General features: G+C 45.8%; 2 protein-coding genes across 4 annotated transcripts; one reads left to right on the forward strand and one right to left on the reverse strand.

Annotated features, from left to right (window-relative positions):
* Positions 1-111: 111 nt before the first annotated feature.
* RPS18 (ribosomal protein S18) lies at positions 112-4,587 on the reverse strand. The gene is made up of 6 exons (XM_023212491.2): positions 4,487-4,587; positions 3,888-3,986; positions 734-820; positions 551-652; positions 350-441; positions 112-228 (listed from the first exon to the last, which is right to left on the reverse strand). The coding sequence occupies exons 1-6, from the start codon at positions 4,487-4,489 to the stop codon at positions 153-155; spliced, it is 459 nt and encodes a 152-aa protein (XP_023068259.1). The 5' UTR covers positions 4,490-4,587; the 3' UTR covers positions 112-152.
* Positions 4,588-4,684: 97 nt separating this feature from the next.
* VPS52 (VPS52 subunit of GARP complex) lies at positions 4,685-26,930 on the forward strand. 3 transcript variants are annotated; one of them, XM_023212488.3, is made up of 20 exons: positions 4,685-5,021; positions 5,994-6,078; positions 6,226-6,278; positions 6,458-6,533; positions 6,720-6,787; positions 7,091-7,266; positions 7,625-7,775; positions 8,066-8,166; positions 8,277-8,409; positions 8,535-8,592; positions 8,953-9,086; positions 9,556-9,711; positions 11,393-11,511; positions 11,786-11,909; positions 12,180-12,275; positions 12,404-12,511; positions 12,736-12,801; positions 25,246-25,357; positions 25,583-25,701; positions 26,215-26,930. In XM_023212488.3, the coding sequence occupies exons 1-20, from the start codon at positions 4,932-4,934 to the stop codon at positions 26,359-26,361; spliced, it is 2,172 nt and encodes a 723-aa protein (XP_023068256.1). In that variant the 5' UTR covers positions 4,685-4,931; the 3' UTR covers positions 26,362-26,930. The 3 variants fall into 3 exon arrangements, with proteins under 3 accessions (XP_023068256.1, XP_023068258.1, XP_023068257.1); XM_023212490.2 differs by lacking the exons at positions 25,246-25,357; positions 25,583-25,701; positions 26,215-26,930 and adding an exon at positions 18,603-18,659; XM_023212489.2 differs by lacking the exons at positions 4,685-5,021; positions 5,994-6,078; positions 6,226-6,278 and having other exon boundaries at positions 6,467-6,533; positions 6,715-6,787.

Genomic DNA, 26,930 nt, shown 5'->3' on the forward strand with positions numbered 1-26,930 from the left:
ACTGCTAAAACCAATAGCACTGTGGGCAACTGAGTAGGGCAGCTCTAAATGGAAAAGGGACCCAGCACTTTAACATTCCCTATTAGAATGGACAGAAAGGACAGGAAGCCATAGGTATATAAACTATTTATTAACAGACAAGGCCTACAGACTTATTTCTTCTTGGACACACCCACGGTGCGGCCACGGCGGCCAGTGGTCTTGGTGTGCTGGCCTCGGACACGAAGGCTGCAGGTAAAAAGAGAAGGGTCATAGGTCATACACAGCACAAAGAAAAGGTTGGAGAAAAGAGCGAGTAGGAGGAATGCTCTGAGTCGAGGTAGGCAGGGAGATGAGATCCCCCACTCACCCCCAGAAGTGGCGCAGCCCTCTATGGGCCCGAATCTTCTTCAGTCGCTCCAGGTCTTCACGGAGCTTGTTGTCCAGACCATTGGCTAGGACCTGGATTCAGAGGCGGCGGCGAGGGATGTTTCATCCCCTGACCACCTATGCCCAATTCTATCAGGACCCTCCACCCTTCCTCTAATCCTGCCCTCATTTCAGTACACACCTGGCTATATTTTCCATCCTTTACATCCTTCTGTCTGTTCAAGAACCAGTCTGGGATCTTGTACTGGCGTGGATTCTGCATAATGGTGATCACACGTTCCACCTGGCAGGCAGGACAAGGTCAGATCTACATGGCCCCCTTTCTGAGGCTGACCCCACCCCCATCCCCCTTCCTTGTCCTCACCTCATCCTCAGTGAGTTCTCCCGCCCTCTTGGTGAGGTCAATGTCTGCTTTCCTCAACACCACATGAGCATATCTTCGGCCCACACCCTGAATGAAGTGAGGGTTTTCGGAATTAGGGTTCAATCTGATTTTTAAATTCCTTTATAGCCTCATTATTCAAAAAGCGCACAAAGGTAGGATCTGCAATAATCTATTTTGCAATCCCCTAGGTCACCCTTTCCTCACCCACCTTTCCAGATATAAACCATTCGATAGAAGGTTAACTTTGGGCCGCACGCAGTGGCTCACGCCTGTAATCCTAGCACTTTGGGAGGCCCAGGTGGGCGGATGACTTTGAGGGCAGGAGTTCGAAACCAGCCTGGCCAACATGGTGAAACCCTACTAAAAATACAAAAAAATCAGCCGAGCATGATGGCGGGCGCCTGTAATCCCAGCTACTTGGGAGGCTGTGGCAGAATTGCTTGAACCTGGGAGGCGGAGGTCACAGCAAGCCGAGATCACACCACCACACTCAAACCTGGGCGAGAGAGAGACCCCCCCTCAAAAAAAAAAAAAAAAAAAAAAGTTTACTTTGTTCAGGGGCACGACTGAATCATGAACACAGAATTTAGTATTATAGACAACCCTTTGAAAGCAGGGTTTTCTCCTCATTGCTCAGCATATGTATTTATCACTAAGTGCCTTCTGATTGTTGCATTTAGGAGAACAAGGGGCCTGCCTCTCCAAGTTGATGCAGTAAACCAGAGTCTTATGAGTTACAGGCTTTGATTAAGGTACTTGGGCTGTCAGTTCCTCGGAATCTCTAAGGCAAATCCCTGTATCCCTATAATCAAAGTATTCCAAGATCACAAACTGAATTTTGTCAGTGCCCAGAACTGACCGCCCAAGTGATTATAAAAAAAACCTAATGCTTACATTGGTAGCATCACATCAACACCAGCACTAGCACCCATGCCATCTAAACTCACGAACCAAAGTGATTTGGAGAGTGAAGGATGAACTGAATAGTAAGCCCTGCCCCTCATTTTGTCCAACTAGAACCTCAGAATGTGGCCCTATTTGGAAATAAAGTCTTCACAGAAATAATTAGGTAAAATGAAGTTATCTTTGATTAGGGTGGGCTCTAGATCCAAGGACAAATCATGAGAGAGACATGAAGAGGACCATGAGATGACAGCAACAGATTGGACTAATGCAGTTACAAGCCAAGGAACACTAAGGATTACTGATAACCACCAGAAGATAGGAAGAGGCAAGGTTCTTAAGTGCCTCCAGTGCCGTAATTTTCTTAGTTTATATGAACTTGTTATAGTAGGCCCCAGGAAACTAAAATAAATGGCAGTTCCTCTCTGCAAGACAGAGAGATCAAGGGTTGGCTTCACAGTGGCTCATGCCTGTAATGAGCATGAGCTGGGAGGCTGAAGTGCACTCTGGGAGGCTGAGGCTGGAGGATCACTGAGCCCAGGAGTTCCAGACCAGCTTGGACAATACAGCAAGATCCAGATTAGCCAGACGTGGTGGTGGTGCACTTATAGCCCCAACTACTTGGGAAGTTGAGGCAGGAGGATTGACTTGAGCCCTGCAGGTCAAGGCTGCAGTGAACGGTGATTCCGCCACTCCAGCCTGGGCGACAGCGTCTCAAAAAATAAATGTGGCTGGGTGCAGTGTCTCAAGCCTGTAATCCCAGCACTTTGGGAGGCTAAGGTGGGTGGATCACCTGAGGTCAGAAGTTTAAGACCAGCCTGACCAACATGGTGAAACCCCATCTCTTCTAAAAATACAAAAATTAGCTGGGCGTGTGCCTGTAATCTCAGCTACTTGGGTGGCTGAAGTTGCAGTGAGATGAGATCGTGCCACTGCACTCCAGCCTGGGTGATGGGGCAAGACTCTGTCTCAGAATAAATAAATAAACGTGACCAAGGGTCAAATTATTAGGTTTATTCAGAAGAGAGCAGGGTCTTCCAAATTTATTAATTAAATGACGAGGTTTCACCATGTTGGCCAGGCTGGTCTTGAATTCCTGACCTCAGGGGATTCACCCACTTCAGCCTCCAAAGTGAGCCACTGCACTCAGCCTCAAATTTAATTATATGTTTACAAATGAAGATTTACTTCAGAATGAGAGTGGGAAAAGAGATAGATAAAATGAGATTTCTAATTTTAGTTAGATTTCTAACTTTAGTTAGAATAACCTTCATCCAAGAAGGTTTTTCTCTATTACACTTCTGAATGGTGCACCTCTACTTAAGCCTCACTGCAAGTATCTAAGTACAGTATTTCACACTGCCTTATTAGTTTCACAGAGCACCCAACAGAAGGAATTTTCCTCTACACATTCCTTAAACCAGCCAACAGTATCCCTACTAGTATCCATTCGCTAACGTCGCCTAAGTATCTACCATGCAACAGAAGCCAAGAACTGTAAGACAGGCCTAGCCCTGCACCCATGAAGTGGACACATACTGGTAGGCTATTTCCACAACTAACTATAAATTCTGACTTAAGAAAAAAAAAAGAACGTGTGTATCTACAAAGCCAGGAGTTTATTAGGTTTGTGGAAAGAAATACCCAAGTGAAGTAATTATTCTTGCATTCACTGATTCGATTCTTAAAAGCCAAAGAGAGAGATGCACTCCTTCACACTTCGACAGGAGTGTCAATTCTGACATATGAGTAAATGTCCTGCTCATACTTCTTCCACCCTCCATCTACAAGTTTCTTCACACTTTTTATCTGTTGGCATTTCTACTCATCCCTCAAGATGCCCAGTAATCCTCTGATTCTCAGGGAATATAAATTTCACAGGAAGGGTTGCCGTTATGATGGCGGGGTGGGTAAAGAAACCGAATCTAGAAGGATCTCACGGTTCAGGAAAACCTTAGCGAATTCGGGTGAGCAACCACACCTCCTCCCCACTTCCCCGGGTGGAAATGTTTTGGCTCGACCTTAGACCACTCTCTTGGCTTTAATCACTTATTTTCTGTGGTAAATGCTAAAGGGGGTAGTCTCTCCCTAAACCACTTTCTTTTCTTAATCCAGCAGTCAAGGTGATCTGGATGAGACTCAAGTCTCCCCAACCTTGCTTCAGTTTTGCTTATGTCTTCACAACCCAATTCTCATTTACATTCCCTATTCCTTACCCTACTTTACTTACCTTAATGGCAGTGATGGCAAAGGCTATTTTCCGCCGCCCATCGATGTTGGTGTTGAGTACTCGCAAAATATGCTGGAACTTTTCAGGGATCACTAGAGACTGGTTTAAAAAGTACGGAGGAGAAATTAGACACAGTAAACTATCAAACAGTAAGGTTGATAAGGCAAAGGAACTTCATACAAAACGGTTAAGCCTGTCACACAAGTGGCAAAGACACCCGATCCCCACCCCTAAGGTTTTCACACCACACAGCAAACTCCTCAGTCCTGCAGAGTAGGCACATGAAGCTTTCAAGCTTGGGAAAATGCAACCTTTGGAGAGAGGAGGCAGGTCTCCTGCCCATTTCCAAAAGTGCATGGCCCAGAGTTCCCCATACACGCCCAAGCCTTAGGCAGCTTCCTTGAGCCAGAGCAGTGACCCTTCCTCGGGCCCGCTCTCCGGAACTGGAAATCTTTGGTGTCCCTTTCCAGGGGCACGATCCCAGGCTTCATACGGAAAGTCTCGGGCCCTCAGGACAGGGCGTTTCCAGAACCCCAACAGCCGGCTTTCCTTGCCCGAGTTGCGATGTCGCTGGATCACCGCACGGATTCCAGGCTTACCATGGCGGCAGCACAAGCGGCGGCGTGTAAGCCTCCTGTGGAAGAGAGAGCGGAAGTGACGCGGTATCATTATATAGCTTTCAGGAGGAAGAGGCGGAGCGATCTAGGAGAAGTGCTTCCGGAAACTGTTTCAGCCTGACCTGGCTGGACTTAGGAGAGTATGGCTTGGGTACCACAACTTCCGGTGCGCCTTCCTTTACAGTTCGTAAACTTCATAGGTATGAGAACAGCGAAGGTTCCGGGCTAGTTTGTGCTTCAGACTTCCACATTTCCGTTTAGAGTTGGGTGAAGTGGTTAGAACTGAAAGGGAACAGCTGGAGTCAAACAATTTAACTCAAATATCTGGGAACGATTTCGCGCTGAGGAAGACCCTTTGGGACTTGTAGCTCCACTCCGGGGAACGGACTCGCCGGCCTGATAGTTGCCGGAAGTCAGGCTGCGGGGAATGGCCGCCGCTGCGACTATGGCGGCTGCCGCCCGGGAACTGGTGTTGCGGGCTGGGACGTCAGACATGGAGGAGGAAGAGGGCCCGCTGGTGAGAGCGCGGAACTGTTTCTCCTCCGTAGTCCCGGTGCTCCTAGCTTCAGAAAGACCTGAGCTGGGTTTAGGCACAAGGGTGGGAACTTGGCTGCTACCCGTGATATTACCTGTTTGACTCCCTGTACCCTTCCCTGTGATCAGACCCGACCCTGAGCGGGACCCTGGTGGCTGAAACTTATATTCTGGGGCACAATGTCAACTTCGCTCCACATTTTGGGGTAGAGTCAAGAAGTAATATAGTGTAAAGGTTAAGAACATGGACTCTGGGGTTCTAATCCATCTCTGCCACTTACACGCTGTGTTCCCTTGGGCAAGTTAACCAGCTTTTCTGTGCCATCATTTCTCACACCTATAAAGTGAGGAAGATAGAACCTACTGTATACATCGTCGTTAGGATTAGATGAATGAGTATGTTTAAGATTGCACCTCGCATGCAGGTAAACACTATGTATTTTGACATTTCTAGAAAGCCTGGGGTTCCCCAGAGGTGTGATAGAACATCCAAGATGGTAGGAGCCTGAGGGTCCTAAATTTAACTGCAAGTTCAGCTCTATCCTCTGCAATTCCTAGCTTTCCTCATTAGGTTATCTCCACTGTCTTGTCTTTTACTTTTTTTTTTTTTTCTTGAGACGGGTCTCCCTGTGTTACCCAGGTTGACCTTGAACTCCTGATCTCCTCAGACAGTCTTCCCGTCTCAGCTTCTAAGTAGTTGGGACTACAAGGAGCCCGCCACCATGCTGGGCTACCTCCACTGTCTCATTGGATCGTCTCACTCCTTGTATTCCTTACCCATCACCACAAAATAGGAGAGTGGATACAATGTGAGACTCTTAGAATTTTTCAAAGCAGTACCTGTGGCTCCCAGTAAAAGCACCTCCTTCTCACTTGAAGGACTGGGGATATCCAATTATATTTTTTCTTTCTGTTTTTCACCGTATCCTACTCCTATTAACTTATTCCTTTTCAGGCGGGTGGTGCTGGGCTCCAGGAATCACTGCAACTTGGGGAGTTGGATATCACTTCTGATGAGTTCATCCTGGATGAAGTGGATGGTAAGTGATGGCGTGGAGTGGGTGCAGTACCTGTAATCTGAGAGGCGTGGGAGCTGGAAGGAATAAGGTAGGGATTGGTGTGCAGATACTCAGTGTGGGGAGAGGGAGCTGTGGAGCTGAACCCTTACGATAAACTTCTATTTCCAGTTCACATTCAGGCAAATCTGGAGGATGAGTTAGTAAAGGAAGCTCTTAAAACGGTGAGGATTTCCCCTATACTAATCTGCCCTTCTATCTACTCTCCCCCAAAAGGAAAAGCAACAGTCTCTTGCTTTTGTTGTATCAGCCTGGTATCTGACCCTTTGGTCCTTCACTGATTCTGTTACAGTGTCCCTTTACTGAGACTTTTTTCTGACCTGTCATCTTTATGTCCTCCCAGGGTGTAGATCTCCGTCACTATTCAAAACAAGTTGAACTGGAGCTACAGCAGATTGAACAGAAATCCATTCGGGATTGTATCCTCCAGCAGAGGGATGGGGCGGTGCTATTGATATGGGGATTTTGTGGTATGTAGTACAGATGTCCCAGCTGGGGTCAACATCTTTGAGGTTTCTGTCACTTCAGAGAGCAATTGGAGAGGTACTACAAATCTGAGGATCTCCTATTTTCACCATGAAGCCCCTTGACTTTTTGTGGGTCAGATATTCAAGAGAGTGAGAATATAGCATCTCTGCACAACCAGATCACAGCCTGTGATGCTGTCCTGGAGGTTAGTAATCCTGAACTGTGACCCCTAATAGCTGCTCTGAACCAGATCATGGACTCTGGTGCCATTTTTAGGTCATCAGCCTTAAGATGGGGACAAGTCAGGGTCATTTTCAAGATGACTTCAGGAGCCTTTTTTGTTATTGCTGCCATATTTAATGTTATTTCCTGGTAATCTGGGGTATCTCATCCTCTGCCACCCTCATGGACTGATGAATACTGAGGACTTCACAGAGAGGCTTTGGTGGCCCACTTATCCCCTACAAACCCTATAGCACTCCAGCAACATCTTCTACCTTCCCTACAGCGAATGGAGCAGATGTTGGGAGCTTTTCAGAGTGACCTTAGCTCCATCAGCTCTGAGATCCGGACACTGCAGGAACAGTCAGGAGCCATGAACATTCGACTTCGAAATCGCCAGGCAGTTCGGGGGAAACTTGGGGAGCTTGTTGATGGTCTGGTCGTGCCTTCTGCTCTGGTCACGTGAGTTACCGGTTTGAAGGGTCATAATGTCCATAGCAGGTGAATGGGCTGGGGTGACCTACCCTATTTACCATATGGGTCTACTGGCTCCAGATTAAGTGCTTTTTAGAAATTAGTAGCCAGGTTAACCACCATTTCTTTAGGCATGCATTAGGCATCAAAGATTAAGAATGATGTAAGATCAGGTGTATAGTGGGAAGGTCCAGGAATAGAAAACTTTGTACATGTGTCCTGACTATATGGTACAATGCAAGGTGGTAGAGATGATAGGGGCTGGAGGTAAGGAGTGTGGTCTGGGTCTGGTTTAGGGATGTCTGGGTTTCCCTTGTAACTTATCCCACCCCTCCCTGCTACCCAGGGCAATTCTGGAGGCTCCAGTGACAGAGCCCAGGTTCTTGGAGCAGCTACAGGAGCTGGATGCCAAGGCAGCTGCAGTCAGAGAGCAGGAAGCTAGAGGCACAGCAGCCTGCGCGGATGTCAGAGGCGTGCTCGATCGGCTCCGGGTCAAGGTGGGAAGTAGGAATGGATACCCTGGAGGCTACTAGAAGCAGCCCTCCCAAGATCTTCACTATGGATTTCCTTGGCAGAGCTCACTGTAGCCTGTCTCCAAGAACTTCACCCTGCCTTTTCTGGGCAGCCCCATTCTTGCCTCTCTGGGTTTTCCTGAAAATCTTGAGAAATACCAAAGACATATTCACCACTTTTCAATCTATGTTTACCATTTGTTGCTTCCCCCAATTCCTCTCATACAGCAAAAAGGTTGCAGCTTCATGCTCTGTGCTTGGTTCCCCACATCTAGGCAGTGATGAAGATCCGTGAGTTTATCCTCCAGAAGATTTATTCCTTCAGGAAACCAATGACCAACTATCAGATCCCCCAAACAGCCCTGCTAAAGTACAGGTCACAACCCCAAGGAAGTGCATGGGATGGCCTTTGAGCTTTTGAGCAGCCTAGTGTGGGCATCTGGTGTCCTGGGAGACAGGTAGACTGACATGTTCCTGACCTCCTAGGTTCTTCTATCAGTTTCTGCTGGGCAATGAACGAGCAACAGCAAAGGAAATCAGGGATGAATACGTGGAGACGCTGAGCAAGATCTACCTGTCTTACTACCGCTCCTACCTGGGGCGGCTCATGAAGGTGCAGGTAAGGTCAGGAGGGAGAGGCATTCCTGGGCACGTGGACTGGGAGGAGGGGACATCCCTGGGCAAGGAATATTTTATTGTGTTGTTGGAAGAGACGGTTATCAGTTCTCTTTTCTGTTTTCTTAGTATGAGGAAGTTGCTGAGAAAGATGATCTAATGGGCGTGGAAGATACAGCGAAGAAAGATATCCTAGTCCTGGGGAACCCTCATGCCAGGTCTTGAGAGTGGGAGGACTTTTAGCTGCAGCCACCAAGGCACTGCTCCTTACCTTTTCCTATGGGACTGAAACCTTTTAGAATGTGATGAAAGCTATAGCCTCCCTCCCAAGAAAGATGCACACATCATTTTGACACATAGTTTTGCATATGACTGTAGGAGGTGGGGAGACACCCTGAAGTCCATTCACAGATGTCATCACGTGGGGCCCTAGTACTGGGAAAGAGGGCTGACTAGGCCATGTCTCGCTGTCTGGGGTCCCCGCAGATAGTGAGTCTTTGGGCCCAGTTATGGTCTCATTGTGTTCCCTGACTCTGACCCATCTTACGATTCTTCTCAAAGCCATCACTCCGCAGCAGGAACACCATTTTCACACTAGGAACCCGCGGCTCTGTCATCTCCCCCACTGAACTTGAGGCCCCCATCCTGGTGCCTCACACAGCCCAGCGCGGAGAGCAGAGGGTATGAGGAGGAACAAGCTTCAGTCATGAAAGAGACTCTGAGCATGGGGGGAGGAAAGGCCAGACCTCAGGGCAGAGCTACCCAACCTGTAGGCCCTGTCTCAATCCCCTTAGACTTGGGAGTGGCCTTCTCCAATCACTCCAGCCTGCTGTGATGTGAAAAGAGCTGGGAACCATTGACTTAAGGGCATGCAGAGGGGAGAGACTGGATGAGGGGAATGGCGGTCAGAGGCAGGTGTTGAGGTGGATGCAGGAGTAGCAACAGCAGGTGGGTCTAGGCCCTTTTTGTACCCCTATGTTCCCCCACCTTTTCAGTGCCCATTCAGCTTGCTCTTTGACAGCCTGGACCTAGATGGATGCCAAGGGTCTGCCCAGCTCTTATTACCCAGGTTTACTGATTTTGCAGCCATATCCATGGGAAGTCAGTGTTGGGGTCCATCCCTTCTGTGTTTCTTCTTCTCCTTTCCCAGTATCCATTTGAGGCCCTCTTCCGCAGCCAGCACTATGCCCTCCTAGACAATTCGTGCCGCGAATACCTTTTCATCTGTGAATTTTTTGTTGTGTCTGGCCCGGCTGCACACGACCTATTCCATGCTGTCATGGGCCGTACACTCAGCATGACCCTGGTAAGATTCCTATTTCCTGTACTATTCAACACCTTTGTCCCCAGTCTTCATCAGCAGCGTAGTGGGGTCATGACTCTGGTAGAACTGAAATCAGGATCACCTCATTCTAAAATGTCTAAGCCTTGGCTGGGCACGGTAGCGCACACCCATAATCCCAGCATTTTGGGAGTCCGAGGCAGTAGGATTGCCTGAGCTCAGGAGTTTGAGACCAGCCTGGCCTGTCTATAAAAAATAAAAAATTAGCTGGCTGTGTGTTGATGTATGCCTGTGGTCCTAGCTACTTGAGATGCTGAGGTGGAAAGATTGCTTGAGCCCAGGAGGTCAAGGCTGCAGTGAGCCATGCACTCCAGAGTGAGACCTGTCTCTAAAGAAAAAAAAAAAAAAGAAAACCTGGGCGCAGTGGCTCACGCCTGTAATCCCAGCACTTTGGGAGGCTGAGGCGGGAGGATCTGTGAGTTCGAGACCAGCCTGACCAACACGGTGAAACCCCATCTCCACTAAAAATACAAAAATCAGTCAGGCGTGTGCAGCCTGTAATCCTAGCTACTCAGGAGGCCGAGGCAGGAGAATTGCTTGAACCTAGGAGGAGGAGGTTGCAGTGAGCCAAGACTGCACCACTGCACTCCAGCCTGGGTGACAGAGCGAGACTCCGTCTCAGAAAAAAAATGTCTAAGCCTTGTTACTTAGACTTGTCACAGTGTTACTTCCCATGAAATCCTCAGAGTGTAGGGTCCCTGAAACTCCCCCTACTGCTGCTCCACAATCAGGCAGTAACACGTGAAAACTGAGGGTCCTCCAAACCCTTGACCCAATCTCAGCCTGGAACTCTGCTGTGATAGGCTTGTGATCATAGATCCTGCTGCGACCAGGTGCAGTGGTTTACACCTGTAATCCCGGTACTTTGGGAGACCAAGGCAGGAAGATTGTTTGAGGCCAGGAGTTCAAGACCAGCCTGGGCAACATGGCAAGACCTCGTCTTGCCAAAAAATTTAAAAATAAGCCAGGCATGGTGGTACACACCCATGGTCCCAGCTACTTGGCAGGCTGAGGTGGGAATATCACCTGAGCCCAGATGTTTGAGGCTGCAGGGAACTGTGATTGTACCATTGCAATCTAGCCTAGGTGACAAAGCAAGAACCTGTCTCTAAAGTCAAAAACGCTGGGCGCAGTGGCTCACACCTGTAATCCCAGCACTTTAGGAGGCTGAGGTGGGCGGATCACCTGAGGTCAGGAGTTCGAGACCAGCTTGGCCAACATGGTGAAACCCCATCTTTACTAAAAATACAAAAATTAGTTGGGCGTGGTGGCAGGCGCCTGTAATTCCAGCTACTCAGGAGGCTAAGGCAGGAGAATCGCTTGAACCTGGGAGGCAGATGGAGGTTGCAGTGAGCCGCGATTGCGCCACTGCATTTCAGCTTGGGTGACGAGGGCGACGAGCGAAACTCCATTTCAAAAAAACAACAACAACAAAAAGCCCAAAACATAGATCCTGGTGGGCAAGGCAGTAGGACCACCCGTGTGGCAGTGGACAGGAAAGCAGGAGGCAGTTGCATTTTACATCTCTCCCTTCTGTCCTATCCAGTGCATCATCCCCAAAGAAACACATGCGTTTGTTCATAGTCATTGAGGAAAAGAAACTGACATTCTCTTTTAATCCTCTGCTTGTTCCCCAATCACACAGAAACACCTGGAGTCCTATCTAGCTGACTGCTACGATGCCATTGCTGTTTTTCTTTGTATCCACATTGTTCTCCGGTTCCGTAACATTGCAGCAAAGAGGGATGTTCCTGCTCTGGACAGGTCACTGAATTCTAGTCCTTGATGCCCAACAGGCCACAAACTCTCTTAGTCTTGCATGACTCTGCCCTAACCTTAGACTTCTACTGACCTGGTATCATCAACCTTTATTCCCATTGATTTGCTTCAGAGGCAGTACTGCTGCTTTTTGACTCACCTTTCTCCAACCACTGCCCCCTCACCATTCCCACAACTAACCATTGACCATTAAACTGAATGGTGCCCCACTCTCCAACATTCCTTGCCGGCTGACCTCAGATTCTGATTAAGCCCACAGGTACTGGGAACAGGTGCTTGCCTTGCTATGGCCACGGTTTGAGCTGATCCTGGAGATGAATGTCCAGAGCGTCCGAAGCACTGACCCCCAGCGCCTAGGGGGGTTGGATACTCGGCCCCACTATGTGAGGGAGGGCAAGGGTAACAAAGGGTTCTTGAAAGGCAGGGCTGTAAGCATCATTGTGGGGGTTGGCCAAGGTCACAGTTGTGTCATGGGCCACGCTATGAGCAGGCATTCTGGGAGGGTGGTAAAACTCATGGTGAGTGGTGCACCATGGGTAGGAGGGACTGGAGGTAGAGTCACATCACATGGCGGCGGGTTGACCAAGGGAGTTGGGAGGTGGTGTTGGTTGGGCCAGGAGGTGGGTGTGATTTTCCTTCCCACTCTGTCCTAGATCACACGCCGCTATGCAGAGTTCTCCTCCGCTCTTGTCAGCATCAACCAGACAATTCCCAATGAACGGACCATGCAATTGCTGGGACAGCTGCAGGTAAGGGTCAGACAGGAGAGACTTACCAGCAGCAGGGCTGCTGCCAGTCGGTAGAGGCTGAGGAGGAGCCAGAGGGGGTCCTGATGGCCTTGCTTTCTGGTGTCACCTCTTCCTCTCTGCCTTTTCAGGTGGAGGTGGAGAATTTTGTCCTTCGAGTGGCAGCCGAGTTCTCCTCAAGGAAGGAGCAGCTTGTGTTTCTGATCAACAACTATGACATGATGCTGGGTGTGCTGATGGTAATAGGTGCTCCTTCTCCTTGTCTTCCTACCCAGAAAATTTGGCTTCCCCCACTGCTCTGTTAGGTCTGTGAGGGCAGAGATGATGCCTGTCTTGTTCAGCGTTTTACTCTTGGAGTCTGGCACAGTGTGCAGCTTAGTACAATAAGTGTGGAATGAAGGGGACATCCTGAAATGAAGGACTGCTTTCCCCAAACTTGACATTTCCCTTTGTCTTCCCTTAGGAGCGGGCTGCAGATGACAGCAAAGAGGTTGAGAGCTTCCAGCAGCTGCTCAATGCTCGGACACAGGTAGGGGTGTGGGGAAAAGGGAAGGGACAGCTTTGTGTGCTGTTTTCAGCTCCTGTGTGTTTGTGTGTATGTGTGTGTGTGTGTAGGGAGTGGCATAATGGACCTCAGGTACACGGAATTACTGTAACTCTTGATTCATAACATACTGTCGTTATTGGTCTACTTTATTTTATTTTGTCTTTGGTTTTGCTTTTTTTTTTTTTTTTCTTTTTTGAGGCAGAGTCTCACTCTGTCACCCAGGCTGGAGTGCAGTGGCATGAACATGGCTCACTGCAGCCTCGACAGCCTGGGCTTAAGCGATTCTCCCACCTTAGCCCCTGGGTAGCTGGGACCACAGGCATGAGCCACCATGCCTAGCTAATTTTCTATTTTTAGAATGAATTTTATTTTTTTCTTTATCCATCCCCTCAAGCACTTATCCTTTGTGTTATAAACAATCCAGTTACACTCTAAGTTATTTTAAAATGTACAATTAAGTTATAATTGACTATAGTCACCCTGTTGTGCTGTCAAATAGTAGGTCTTATTCATTCTTCCTATTTTTGTTTGTACCCATTAATCATCCCCACCTCCTCCCCAGCCTTCCACTAGCCTTCCCAGCCTCTGGTAGCCATCCTTCTACTCTCTTCGTACATGAGTACATGAGTTCAATTGTTTTGATTTTTAGATCCCACAAATAAGTGAGAACACATGACATTTGTCTTTCTGTGCCTGGCTTACTTCACTTAATATAATGATCTCCAATTCTATGTGTGTTGTTGCAAATGACTGAGTCTCATTCTTTTTTATGGCTGAATAGTGCTCCATTGTGTACATGTCCCACATTTTCTTTACGTATTCATCTGCTGATGGACACTTAGGTTGCTTTCAAATCTTAGCTATTGTGAACAATACTGCAACAAACATGGGGTGCAGATACCTCTTCAATGTATTGATTTCCTTTCTTCTGGGTATATACCCAGCAGTGGGATTGCTGGATCATATGGTAGCTCTACTTTTAGTTTTCTGAGCAACCTTCAAACTGTTCTCCAAAGTGTTTGTACTAATTTACATTCCCTCCAACAGTGTATAAGGGTTCTCTTTTCTCCACATCCTTGCCAGCGTTGTTATTGCCTGTCTTTCGGATAAAAGCCATTCTGACTAGAGTGAGATGAGATCTCACTGTAGTTTTAATTTGCATTTCTCTGATGATAGTGATGGTGAGCCCCTTTTCCTATATGCCTGTTTGTCATTTGTTTTCTTTTGAAAAATGTCTATTCAAATCTTTTGCCCATTTTTTAATAGGATTATTAGACTTTGTCATGTAGTGTTGTTTGAGCCCCTTATATATGCTGGTTATGAATCCCTTGGCAGATGGGTAGCTTGCAAATATTCGTTGTCTCTTCACTTTGTTGTTTCTTTTGCTGTGTGTGCAGAAGCTTTTTTTTTTGGAGACGGAGTTTAGTTCTTGTTGCCCAGGCTGGAGTGCGATGGTGCGATCTTGGCTCACCACAACCTCCGCCTCCTAGGTTCAAGCAATTTTCCTGCCTCAGCCTCCCAAGTAGCTGGGATTACAGGCATGTGCCACCATGCCTGGCTAATTTTGTATTTTTAGTAGGGATGGGGTTTCACCATGTTGGTCAGGCTGGTCTCAAACTCTTGACCTCAGGTGATCCGCCCACCTCCATCTCCCGAAGTGCTGGGATTACAGGTGTGAGCCACTGTGCCCAGCTGTGCAAAAGCTTTTTAATTTGATGTGATCCCATTTGGCCATTTTTGCTTTGGTTGCCTGTGCTTGTGGGGTATGGCTCAAGAAATTTTTGCCCAGACCAATGTCTTGGAGATTTTCCCCAGTGTTTTCTTGTAGTAGTTTCATAGTTTGGTCTTAGATTTAAGTTTTTAATCCATTTGAATTGGTTTTCATATGTGGCGAGAGATAGGGGTATAGTTTTATTCTTCTGTGTAATGGATAGCCAGTTTTCCCAGCACCATTTATTGAAGAGATTATCTCTTTTCTTCTTTTTTCCTCAGACAGAGTCTTGCTCTGTCACCTAGGCTGGAGTGCAGTGGCGCAGTATTGGCTTACTGCAACCTCCGCCTCCTTGGTTCAAGTGATTCTCCTGCCTTGGCCTCCTGAATAGTTGGGATTACAGATGCCTGCCACCACACCGGGCTAGTTTTTGTATTTTTAGTAGAGGTGGGGTTTCACCACGTTGGCCAGGCTTGTCTTGAACTCCTGACTTCAAGTGATCCTCCCGCCTCGGCCTCCCAAGTGCTGGGATTACAGGCATGAGCTACCGTGCCTGACCAAGAGACTATCTTTTCCCCAGTGTATGTTCCTGGCACTTTTATCAAAAATGAATTTACTGTAGGTGTGTGTGGGCTAATTTTTTAATTTTGTAAAGACAGTGTCATGCCATGTTGCCTGGACTGTTCTTGAATTACTGCCCTCAAGTGAAAAATCTAATGATTCTTTTGGTTTTTTTGTTTGTGTGTTTGTTTTTTTAAAGATGGAGTCTCTCTCTGTCTCCCACACTGGAGTGCAGCGATACGATCTCGGCTCACTGCAACCTCTGCCTCCCAGGTTAAGTGATTCTCCTGCCTCAGCCTCTGAGTAGCTGGGACTACAGGTGCGTGCCACCATGCCCAGCTAATTTTTGTATTTTTAGTAGAGATGGAGTTTCACCATGTTGGCCAGGCTGGTTGTGAACTCCTCACCTCAGGTGATTCACCCACCTTAGCCTCCCAAAGTGCTGGGATTACAGGCATGAGCCCCTGCACCCGGCCCAGATTCCGTTTTTAATGACACTGAAAAACGGAATGAATTTTTGTTTTGGCATATATATAGCTCTACTTTTAAAAGCAAGAACACACACACAAAAGGGGGAAAAAAGCAGGAGTACAATAAATGCAACATTTAGATCAACGAGTACCTGTGTGTGAGAGGCACAGGGATGGTTTCAGAAGGATTTCATAGTTTGATTGTGGCTTTTGCCAAGCTGCTACTTCTTGGATTGTGTGGTGTGTTCGTGGGTGTTTATATCATTAAAAAACAAAACAGCCACTGCACTGGGTTGTTTTATTTTTTAGTGATATAAACACTGATGAAACAAGGCAAGAAAACAGCAAGGCAAAAAAAAAAAAGCCAGGCATGGTGGTGCGCACCTGTAATTCTAGCTATATGGGAGACAAAGGCGAGAGGACCACTTGAAATCCAGGAGTTTGAGGTTACAGCAAGCTATGATCATGCCATTGTAGTCTATCCTTGGCAACAGAGCAAGACCCTGTCTCAAACAGCAAAACAAAAATCCCCAGAATCACAGGATTTTTTCATGCATAATTTTTATAATATTGTCATGTTACTGCATATGGCTATAGCTCATTCTTTTTCACTGCCTATATAACTTGTGTGATTAAACATATTCTATAAATGGATTGTTTCCAGTTTCTTGCTTCTGTGAGCATTGTTTTATGAATAATCATGTCTTTTAGCACACATAGATACTGATTATCTTCATCAGAAGTTTCTCTTGGGTATAAACCTAGGACAGTAGTCTTGCTGTTTATAAGATATGCAGTATTAGTCTTTATAAGACAATGATAAATTGTTTTCCTAAGTAGTTCCTTCTCACCAGCAATATGTAAGAATTCCCTCTGAGCCGCATTTTCTCCAACATGTGGTATTATCAGATCTTTGCCATTTTTTTTTAAATTTTTTTTAGAGACCAGAGATGCTGCTAAAGATGCTTGGGATCAGAAATGTTTCAGATTTTGAGTTTTTTTGGATTTTGGATTACTTTCATTATTTTCACTGGTTAGCATCTGTAGTCTTAAAATCTGAAATCTGAGATGCTCCAAAGAGCATTATCTTTGAGCATCATGTTGATACTCAAAAACTTCCGAATTTTAGAGCATTTTGGATTTTAGATTATTGGATTAGGGATACTCAACCTGTATTTCAGTGGGTCTTTATTTGTAATTTCCTGATTACTAATAACATTGAGTATAATTTCAAATGTTTAGTAACTATATGTAGAGGTTCAGTCAGGCTGGTGGGAAAAATGTTAGTTATGATAGCCACAAACCCTCTTCAAAGGCCTGAGAGTTTGCATAACTTCGGTAATAGATATGGTTGAAGGCGACCTGATCTTTACCTTTAGTTAAATAAATTAGAGTAATAACAAAGGAACGTGGGGAAGTTATCTAGATAGCTTGTTTACTCATGTGGTCTTAAGAGTAACCTTTCAGGCCGGGCGCGGTGGCTCAAGCCTGTAATCCCAGCACTTTGGGAGGCTGAGACGGGCGGATCACGAGGTCAGGGGATCGAGACCATCCTGGCTAACACGGTGAAACCCCGTCTCTACTAAAAAAAAAAAAATACAAAAAAACTAGCCGGGCGAGGTGGTGGGCGCCTGTAGTCCCAGCTACTCTGGAGGCTGAGGCAGGAGAATGGCCTAAATCCGGGAGGCAGAGCTTGCAGTGAGCTGAGATCCGGCCACTGCACTCTAGCCTGGGCGACAGAGCAAGACTCCGTCTCAAAAAAAAAAAAAAAAAAAAGACTAACCCTTCATGTACCGCCGGTGCTTAACTGCTTTCTACTCAGGAAGTCCACAGTGTCAGTTACCCTGTAGTGGTGTTGACTTAAGTCTTTGTCAATTAATCTTTACTGAATAAATGCGAGTCTCACTAGCTGAATAAATGCGAGTCTCACTAGCTGGTCAGGGCCGCCATCGCAACTGTTTACAGTACTCTACAGGGAGTAAGCAGCCTGGACACACTCAGCTGGACTGGCAAAGCAGAATATCTGTGTCAGTGTACTTCATTCATCCGTCGCCGGGTCAGGGGTCTGCAAGGGACAGACTCCTCGCAGCTGGTGCCCTGTGTGAGGAGCATCACCACAACTATACCATTTTTTTTTTTTTTTTTTTCTGTAGAATGGCTGTCATAGCATTTGACCTTTTAAAAATTGGGTTGTGGCTGGGCATGGTGGCTCACACCTGTAATCCCAGCACTTTGGGAGGCTGAGGCGGATGGATCAGTTGAGGCCAGTAATTCAAGACCAGCCTGGCCAACATGGCAGAACCCTGTCTCTACTAGATGTACAAAAATTAACTAGGCATGGTGGCACATGCCTGTAATCCCAGCTCCTCAAGGGCGGTGAACCTGGGAGGTGAAGGTTGCAGTGAGTCAAGATTATGCCACTGTACTCCAGCCTCAGTTACAGAGCATGACTCTCTCAAAAAATAAAGAAAAAAATAAGTCTGCTGGTATTTTTTGATTTATAAGAGTTCTTTGTATCATGTACATACTAATCTTGTTGATTATATATAGGTTACAGATTGTCTTTTAGTATGTATCTTTTTACCTTTTTTTTTGGTGAGATGAGGGTCTTTCTATGTTGCCCAGTCACCTGGGCTCAAGAGATCCTTGCACCTCTTTTTTTTTTAGACAGAGTTTCATTCTTGTTGCCCAGGCTGGAGTGCAATGGCATGATCTCGGCTCACTGCAACCTCCGCCTCCCGGCTTCAAGCAGTTATCCCGTCTCAGCCTCCTGAGTAGCCGGGATTACAGGCGCGTGCTACCATGCCCTGCTGATTTTTGTATATTTAGTAGAGATGGAGTTTTGCCATGTTGGCCAGGCCGGTCTTGAATTCCTGACCTCAGGTGATCCATCCACTTCAGCCTCCCAAAGTGCTGGGATTACAGGCATAAGCCACCGCGTCCAACCTTTGTTTTTTTAATGTTGCTTTTTGATGAAAGAAATTTAAATTTTTAATGTGATTGAATTTATCTGTCCTTCATTTTTATGTCTTTGTTTTTAGTAACAGTCTTGCTCTGTCACCCAAGCTGGAATGCAGTAGTGTGATCATGTCTCACTGTAGCCTCAACCTGCTGGGCTCAGGCAACCCTCCTGCCTCAGCTTCCCAAGTAACTGGGTCTACAGGTATGTGCCACATGCCCAGCTAATTGTCGTTGTTGTTGTTGTTTTGTAGAGACAGAGTCTCACTATGTTGCCCAGACTGGTCTCAAACTCCTGGCCTCAAGTGATCTTCCCGCATCAGCCTCCCAAAGTGCTGGGCTTACAGCCACTATCCACGTCACCTGTGGCTCATGCCTGTAATCTCAGCACTTTGGGAGGCTGAGTGGGGGTGGATTACGAGGTCAAGGGATCGAGACCATCCTGGCCAACATGGTGAAACCCTGTCTCAAGTAAAAACACAAAAAAATTAGTTGGGCGTGGTGGCGTGCACCTGTAGTCCCAGCTACTCATGAGGCTGAGGCAGGAGAATCACTTGAACCAGGGAGGTGGAGGTTGCAGTGAGCCAAGATTGTGCCACTGCACTCCAGACTGGTGACAGAGTGAGACTCCGTCTCAAAAAAAAAAAAAAAAGAAAAGAAATTCCTTATTACTCCAAGGCCAGAAAAATATTATACTATATTTTCTCCTTAATATTGTAGAATTTTGACTGGGTGCAGTGGCTGAAGACTGTAATCCCAGCACTTTGGGAGGCCAAGGCAGGAAGATTGCTTGAAGCCAGGAGCTCGAGACCAGCCTAGACAGAATAGTGAGACCTCATCTCTACAAAAAACTTAAAAAAAAAAAAAAAGCCAAGCATAGTAGCACACACCTGTAGTCTGTGCTACTTGAGCCTGGGAGGTCGAGGCTGCAGTGAGCCCTGTTTGCGCTGCTGCACTCCAGCCTGGGCAACAGAGCGAGACCTTGTCTCAAAAAAATATAATAATAAAATTAGAGAATAAGCAAATATATATATAGAATTTTTGTTGTTACCTTTAAGTCTGAAATTTACTTGGAATTAATTGTTGTGTATGATGTGAGGTAGGGATCTATTTCATTTTTTTATGTGGATGGTTGGCCCAGAACCATTTATAGAAAATCTTTTCTTTTTCTTTCTTTTTTTTTTTTTTTGAGACAGAGTCTCACTCTGTCACCCAGGCTGGAGTGCAGGGCCACAATCTCAGCTCACTGAAACCTCTGTCTCCTGGGTTCAAGTGATTCTCCTGCCTCAGCCTCCTGAGTAGCTAGGATTACAGGCATGTGCCACCACGCCCAGCTAATTTTTATATTTTTAGTAGAGATGGGATTTCACCATGTTGGCCAGGCTGGTCTTGAAAAGTTTTCACATTTTAAAAAGTTGTTAATGATTTTGATTAGAATTACATTGTTTATAGATTAATTTGGAAGAATTGATACTTTATGATATTGAAACCTCCTATCCATGATCATCGGCACCCTATCTTTTTTTTTTTTTTTTTTGAGACAGGTTGGAGTGCAGTGGCACAATCATAGCTCACTGCAGCCTTGAACTCCTGGGCTCAAGCACTCCTCCTGTCTCAGCCTACTGAGTAGTTAGGACTAGAGGCACACAGCACCATACTTGCCTTTTTTAAAAAAAATTTTAAATTTTTAAATTTTTATTTTTTTTATTTATTTTTTATTTTTGGAGACGGAGTCTCGCTCTGCCGCCCAGGCTGGAGTGCAGTGGCCGGATCTCAGCTCACTGCAAGCTCCGACTCCGGGGTTTACGCCATTCTCCTGCCTCAGAAGTAGCTGGGACTACAGGCGCCCGCCACGTCGCCCGGCTAGGTTTTTGTATTTTTAGTAGAGACGGGTTTTCACCATGTTAGCCAGGATGGTCTCGATCTCCTGACCTCATGATCCGCCCGTCTCGGCCTCCCAAAGTGCTGGGATTACAGGCTTGAGCCACCGCGCCCGGCCTTTTAAATTTTTAAAAAATTTTCTGTGAGAATACAAACTTTAAAAATTTAATTTTTTATAGTGTCTCACTATGCTGGGATTACAGACGTGAGCCACTCCACCTGGCCTCCTTCTCCAATTTTTAAGATAGTCTTTTAATGTCTTTTGATAACCTTTTAAAATTTTCAGCACAAAGACACTGTAAGTCGTTTGCCATATTTTTAGTTGGGCATAGTATGTATGTTTAGTCCTACTAGGAATAAATATTTTCTAATCCTTTGTCTTTTATGTCTTATGTTTTTGATTTCTTATTCTACTGGCTAACACTCCCAGGATGATGTTTAGAAGCTGAATAGAAAGGCGATAGTGAGAACCCTTTTCCTATTCCTGATTTTGAAAGAATTGTTGCCAGCGCTGTGGCTCGTGCCTGTAATCCCAGCACTTTGGGAGGCTGAGATGGGAGAATCTCTTGAGCCCAGGAGTTTGAGGGGATCAGCCTGGGCAACATAGTGAGACCCCATTTCTTTCTTTCTTTTTTTTTTTTTTGAGACAGAGTCTCGCTCTGTTGCCCAGGCTGGAGTGGTGCAGTGGCACGATCTTGGCTCACTGCAAGCTCCGCCTCCCGGGTTCACACCATTCTCCTGCCTCAGCCTCCTGAGTAGCTGGGACTACAGGTGCCCACCACCATGCCTTGCTAATTTTTTGTATTTTTAGTAGAGACGGGGTTTCACCGTGTTAGCCAGTATGGTCTCAATTTCCTGACCACGTGATCCACCTGCCTCTGCCTCCCAAAGTGCTGGGATTACAGGTGTGAGCCACCATGCCTAGCCGAGATCCCATTTCTTAAAAAAAAAAAAAAGAAAAATAGCCAGGCGTAGTGGCATGCACCTATAGTTCTAGCTGCTTGGGAGGCTGAGGCGGGATAATTGCAGGAGATTAAGGCACCCACAAAGATGCACTTAAACCAGTTGTTTCTGCTGAGAGCAGCTGGGATTTGTCATTAGATTTGTCAGGTATAGAGAGAGACTGGCCAGCTGCCATCAATGCTTTTAGTCCTTTTTTGGTCAGCTGCTGCTTGATACTATGTAGAAAAGATTGTTAAAGCCCAGTGCACTGTTTCCCTCTGGTCACTCCTCTGCTATCAATGTGTTGTCTTTTGCGTAATAGAAAGCTTAAAGTTCATCTAAGTCGAGACCAGTACTCCTATAGGAATATAATGCATGCCACAAATGTGAACCACTTAAATAATTTTAAATTTTCTAGAAGCTACATTAAAAAGTAAGGAGAAACAAATGTGAGCCACTTAAATAATTTTAACTTTTCTAGAAGCTACATTAGAAAGGAGAAACAGATGAAATAATTTTTTAAAACACTACATCCAAAATATTATTATTCCAACATATAATCAATAAAAAATAGTACTGAGGCCAGCACAGGCCAAGGCAGGGAGGATCGCTTGAGCCCAGGAGTTTGAGACCAGTCTGGACGACATGGTGAAACCCCATCTCTACAAAAAATACAAAAAAAATTAGTGGGGCGTGTTGGCACATGCCTGTTAGTCCCAGCTACTCAGGAGGCTGAGGTGGGATAATCACTGAACCAGGAAAGTCGAGGTTGTAGTGAGCTGTGATTGTGCCACTGCACTCCAGCCTGGGTGACGGAGCAAGACCCTGTTTCAAAAAAAAAAAAAAAAAGATATACTTAAAATGTATTCCCATATGAAGTCTTCAAAATCAGGTGTATATATCATGCTTACAACACATAATTTATGGCCACTGTATAGCAGGGGTCATCACTGTTAGTTCAACTTTTCTTTGTCAGTCCACTCCCTGTGCCCCACACTACACTGCTGCACTGTTGTTGTATATGTGTGTGTGAGATTGCATTTAGACAACTGTAATAGGTTGAATTTGGTTATTTAATCTCTGTCCAAAATCACATCACAATGATGCCTTGATTATAGAAAGATCCTTCCTTGCAGCATATCTCCCTAGTCTCATATTAGTTATTTGACACCCTCAGTGTATATAAGTGAATATTTTGAGGGAAGAATAGAAAAGATACAATTATATATATGTGTGTGTGTGTGTGTGTGTCTATATATATATATATATATATATATTTTTTTTTTTTTTTGAGACAAGTTGCTGCTCTGTCACCCAGGCTGGAGTGCAGTGACATGATCTCGGCTCACTGCAACCTCCGCCTCCTGGTTCAAGTGATTCTCCTGCCTCAGCCTCCCTAAGTAGCTGGGATTACAGTCATGCACCACCACACCTGGCTAATTTTTGTATTAATAATTTATTTTTAAATGGAATAATAATTTCACTTTCTTCTTACCAGATCTTATTGTCTGGGTTGTTTGTTTTTATGGGTTTTTTTGTTTGAATCTCCCTTTTACATTAAACAAAAATTAACGTTTTATTATGGGAAATTTCCTTTTTTTTTTTTTTTTGAGATGGAGTCTCGCTCTGTCGCCCAGGCTGTCTCAGCTCACTGCAAGCTCCGCCTCCCGGGCTTACGCCATTCTCCTGCCTCAGCCTCTCAAGTAGCTGGGACTATAGGCGCCCGCCACCTCGCCCGGCTAGTTTTTTGTATTTTTTTTAGTAGAGACGGGGTTTCACCGTGTTAGCTAGGATGGTCTTGATCTCCTGACCTTGTGATCCGCCCGTCTCGGCCTCCCAAAGTGCTGGGATTACAGGCTTGAGCCACCGCGCCCGGCTGTGGGAAATTTCAGTATGCTATTAGAAAAGCATAGTGAACCCCCCGGCACCCTCAGTGATATTCTGTGTATAACAGTTCATGGACAGTTTTGTTTCATCTATACCAACACCTATTGATTATCCTCCTTCTGTGTCCCCCAGTTACTTTGGATTAAATCTTATACACTATTATCACTTCATCTGTATCAGAATGTTTTTCTTTTTTATTAAGAAAATTATTTTTGAGATAGGGCCTTGCTGTAGTGCCCAGGCTGGAGTACAGTGGCATGATATAGCTCCCTGCAGCCTCGAACTCCTGGGCTCAAGTGATCCTCCCACCTCAGCCTCCTAAGTAACTGGGACTACAGGTGTGTGCCACCACACCTGGTTACAGAATGGTTTTAAAAACTACATTATCACACTTAAAAAAAATTATCTTATTTAAAATAACTACTATTCAGATTTCCCCAGTTATTTCATAAATGATTTTTTTTTTTTTTTTTGAGAGACAGAGTTGCACTCTTGTTGCCCCCAGGTTGGAGTGCAATGGCCCGATCTCAGCACACTGCAACATCTGCCTCCTGGGTTCAAGCAATTCTTCTGCCTCAGTCTCCCAAGTAGCTGGGATTATAGGCACCCATCACCACGCCCTTTTTTGTATTTTTAGTAGAGACAGGATTTCACCATGTTGGCCAGGCTGGTCTCAAACTCCTAACCTCAGGTGATCTACTCTCCTCGGCCTCCCAAAATGCTGGGATTACAGGCATGAGCCACTGTGCCCAGCCTTCATAAATGATTTTTATGATTCAAATCAGGATCCTTATAAAGTCTATATATGTGTCTTTTTTTAATCTATAGATTTCCCTTCCATCTTAACCCCCTCTCCTCTGCAATTTATTTGTGGAAGAAACTGAGTTATTGAGTCATTTGTCATCTAGAATGATGTACAGTTTAGATTTTGCTGACTGCATTGCATGGTGTGGCCAAACTGTTCCTCTGTCTGGTGTATTTCTCATAAATGTGTAATTAGGTGGAAAGGTTTGATCAGATTTAAATTAGTTTTTTTTTTTCTACAGGGATATATTGGAGAGGTAGTGGTATGCATTTCCATCAGGAAGCGCATAATGTCTTCTTGGCTCTCTTTGTGATGTTAGTAGCCATCAATTTCAGTGCCTAGATATATTAATTAGATTTCTGTATCTCCTGCTATCTCAAAATTTTCCATCTTCTGTCTGTGCTACATTCTGAGTCCTTTCTTCAGTTATAAATTCTAGTTCATTGTATAATTCTTGTTAATCTGTTGACTTTCTAAAATTGGCTTTTCATATCTAAAAAATTTCCTTTTTTCAAGTTTGTTCATTTCTAATAGTTCTTACTAATTGGTCATTTTTACATCCTTAACTTTTTCTTTTCTTTTCTTTTTTTTTTTTTTGAGACAGAGTCTTGCTCTTTCATCCAGGCTGGAGTGCAGTGGCGCGATCTCAGCTTACTGCAACCTCCGCCTCCCGAGTTCAAGTGATTCTCCTGCCTCAGTCTCCCGAGTAGCTGGGATTATAGGCACCTACCACCATGCCCAGCTAATTTTCGTATTTTTAGTGGAGACGGGGTTTCATCATGTTGGCCAGGCTAGTCTTGAACTCCTGACCTCAGGTGATCTGCCCGCCTCAGCCTCCCAAAGTGCTGGGATTACAGGTGTGAACCACTGTGCCTGGCCTATCCTTAACTTCAGACATTGCAAACAGTACAACTGCTATCTGTATCTGATAGTTCTAAGGTCAGCAGCTATTGCTTATTGTGTCTGCTGACTCTCTTGGTAGCTGCCCTTCTTTTGTGTCTAGTTATCTTTGAGTTCATTGTTTGATCTTAACCAGGGGAATTGTATGGGCCAAAATTAGGATTGAGGATATTTTTCTCCATGGAGAATTTTCCTTAACTTTTGCAGCAGCTGAAAGATGCCATTCACATGGATCTACATTAGTCATGATGCCAGAATTGGGCAAATCTGCTGACACCAGGACACCTGTGTATATGTGTTTGTCTTTCCAGGAATTCATTGAAGAGTTGCTGTCTCCCCCTTTTGGGGGTTTAGTGGCATTTGTGAAGGAGGCTGAGGCTTTGATTGAGCGTGGACAGGCTGAGCGACTTCGAGGGGAAGAAGGTATGAGGAAAATGCGGTAATGATGGGATCAGTGGTAAGGGAAGTGGAAAAGAAAAATGAAAGGATGCAGATTACAGGGTGGGGGAATAGAGTATGAAAGACTGGATTGAGAGAATACCAGAAAAGAGGGTTTGATGGTAAGGATGGCTATACCTTGGGGAGAACTTAGTGGAGTTGAAGATCAGCCAGATCCGTCTCTGACACTCTTTTTCCTCCTGCTGTTAGCCCGGGTAACTCAGCTGATCCGTGGCTTTGGTAGTTCCTGGAAATCCTCAGTGGAATCTCTGAGTCAGGATGTAATGCGGAGTTTCACCAACTTCAGAAATGGCACCAGTATCATTCAGGTGACCTGCAAGTCCCAGCCCCCACTCAGACACCCCATCATTTATTATTTTCCCCCATTTTGCTGGGCTCAGCATCATCTAAGTGACCCTTGGTCTTCAGTTACTAGCTGTGCCCAAAGTTCTGGATGAGCCCTAACCCGATTCTTCTTCTTTTTTTTTTTTGAGAGAGTCTAGCTAGCTATGTTGTCCAGGCTGAAGTGCAGTGGCACGATCTGGGCTCACCTCCACCTCACGGGTTCAAGTGATTTTTCTGCCTCAGCCTCCCAATTAGCTGGGATTACAGGCACCTGCCACCACACCCAGCTAATTTTTGTATTTTTTAGTAGAGATGGGGTTTCACTGTGTTGGCCAGGCTGGTCTTGAATTCCTGACCTCGTGATCTGCCCGCCGTGGCCTCCCACAGTGCTGGGATTACAAGTGTGAGCCACTGCGCCTGGCTGCCTAACCTGATTCTTAATCATCACTATTAGCACCACTTTACAGTTTGATCCCTCAATGACTTTCTTTGACCAGGGAGCGCTGACCCAGCTGATCCAGGTCTATCATCGCTTCCACCGGGTGCTGTCCCAGCCGCAGCTCCGAGCCCTGCCTGCCCGGGCTGAGCTCATCAACATTCACCACCTTATGGTGGAACTCAAGAAGCATAAGCCCAACTTCTGATGTGCCGGAAACCGCCCTGAGATCTGCCAGTCATCTCCATGGACTTCTGCACCCCATTCCATACCCTTCTTCACCTGGGGTCCCCCTTGCAGTTTTCCCCTTGCCTCCCAGGCCCTTGACATGGCTTACCTGCCTTCCCTCCCAGCACCTTGCCCAACAGGATAAGCTGGATCTCCTTGGCCTTCTGAATTTCCCAGTGTCTTCAGGTTTCCCAAGACCACTTCCCTGTGGGCTTCCAAAATGGCCTTTATCATTTCTCCAGTCTGTCACCCGCCTTTCCTGCTCCCATATACCCAAGGCTTGTTTCTTTCCCTGTAAAAACCTTCACTGAGTCAATCTCTGGTTCACTCAACTAGTCACCATGTCCTGAGGCATGAAGCCTCAGCTCTTGGAATTGCTGGCAAGGGGTGACTGCCTCTGTCATTGTGTTTTTCAAAGTGATTTCTTCTTTTCTGTAGTTTTTTGACCTAAGATCTCAGCAATTTGAACACTAACCCCTCCCCTCCTGGCTGAAGAATTACTCCCAAGTCAGTCTGCAGAAAATAAATATTTAATATGACATGACACTT

The sequence above is a fragment of the Piliocolobus tephrosceles genome, chromosome 5, assembly GCF_002776525.5.
Source record: "Piliocolobus tephrosceles isolate RC106 chromosome 5, ASM277652v3, whole genome shotgun sequence".
Classification (NCBI taxonomy): Eukaryota; Metazoa; Chordata; class Mammalia; order Primates; family Cercopithecidae; genus Piliocolobus; species Piliocolobus tephrosceles.

Excerpts from the sequence above, each read along its gene's own strand:
- VPS52 (XM_023212488.3), top strand. The coding sequence starts at position 4,932 with ATGGCCGCCGCTGCGACTATGGCGGCTGCCGCCCGGGAACTGGTGTTG. Across the intron at positions 8,593-8,952 it reads GGAAGATACAGCGAAGAAAG|GATTCTTCTCAAAGCCATCA; the intron begins ATATCCTAGTCC and ends GACCCATCTTAC. Across the intron at positions 11,512-11,785 it reads GATGTTCCTGCTCTGGACAG|GTACTGGGAACAGGTGCTTG; the intron begins GTCACTGAATTC and ends TTAAGCCCACAG.
- RPS18 (XM_023212491.2), bottom strand. Across the intron at positions 653-733 it reads GAGAACTCACTGAGGATGAG|GTGGAACGTGTGATCACCAT; the intron begins GTGAGGACAAGG and ends CCTGCCTGCCAG. Across the intron at positions 229-349 it reads GGGCTGCGCCACTTCTGGGG|CCTTCGTGTCCGAGGCCAGC; the intron begins GTGAGTGGGGGA and ends TTTTACCTGCAG.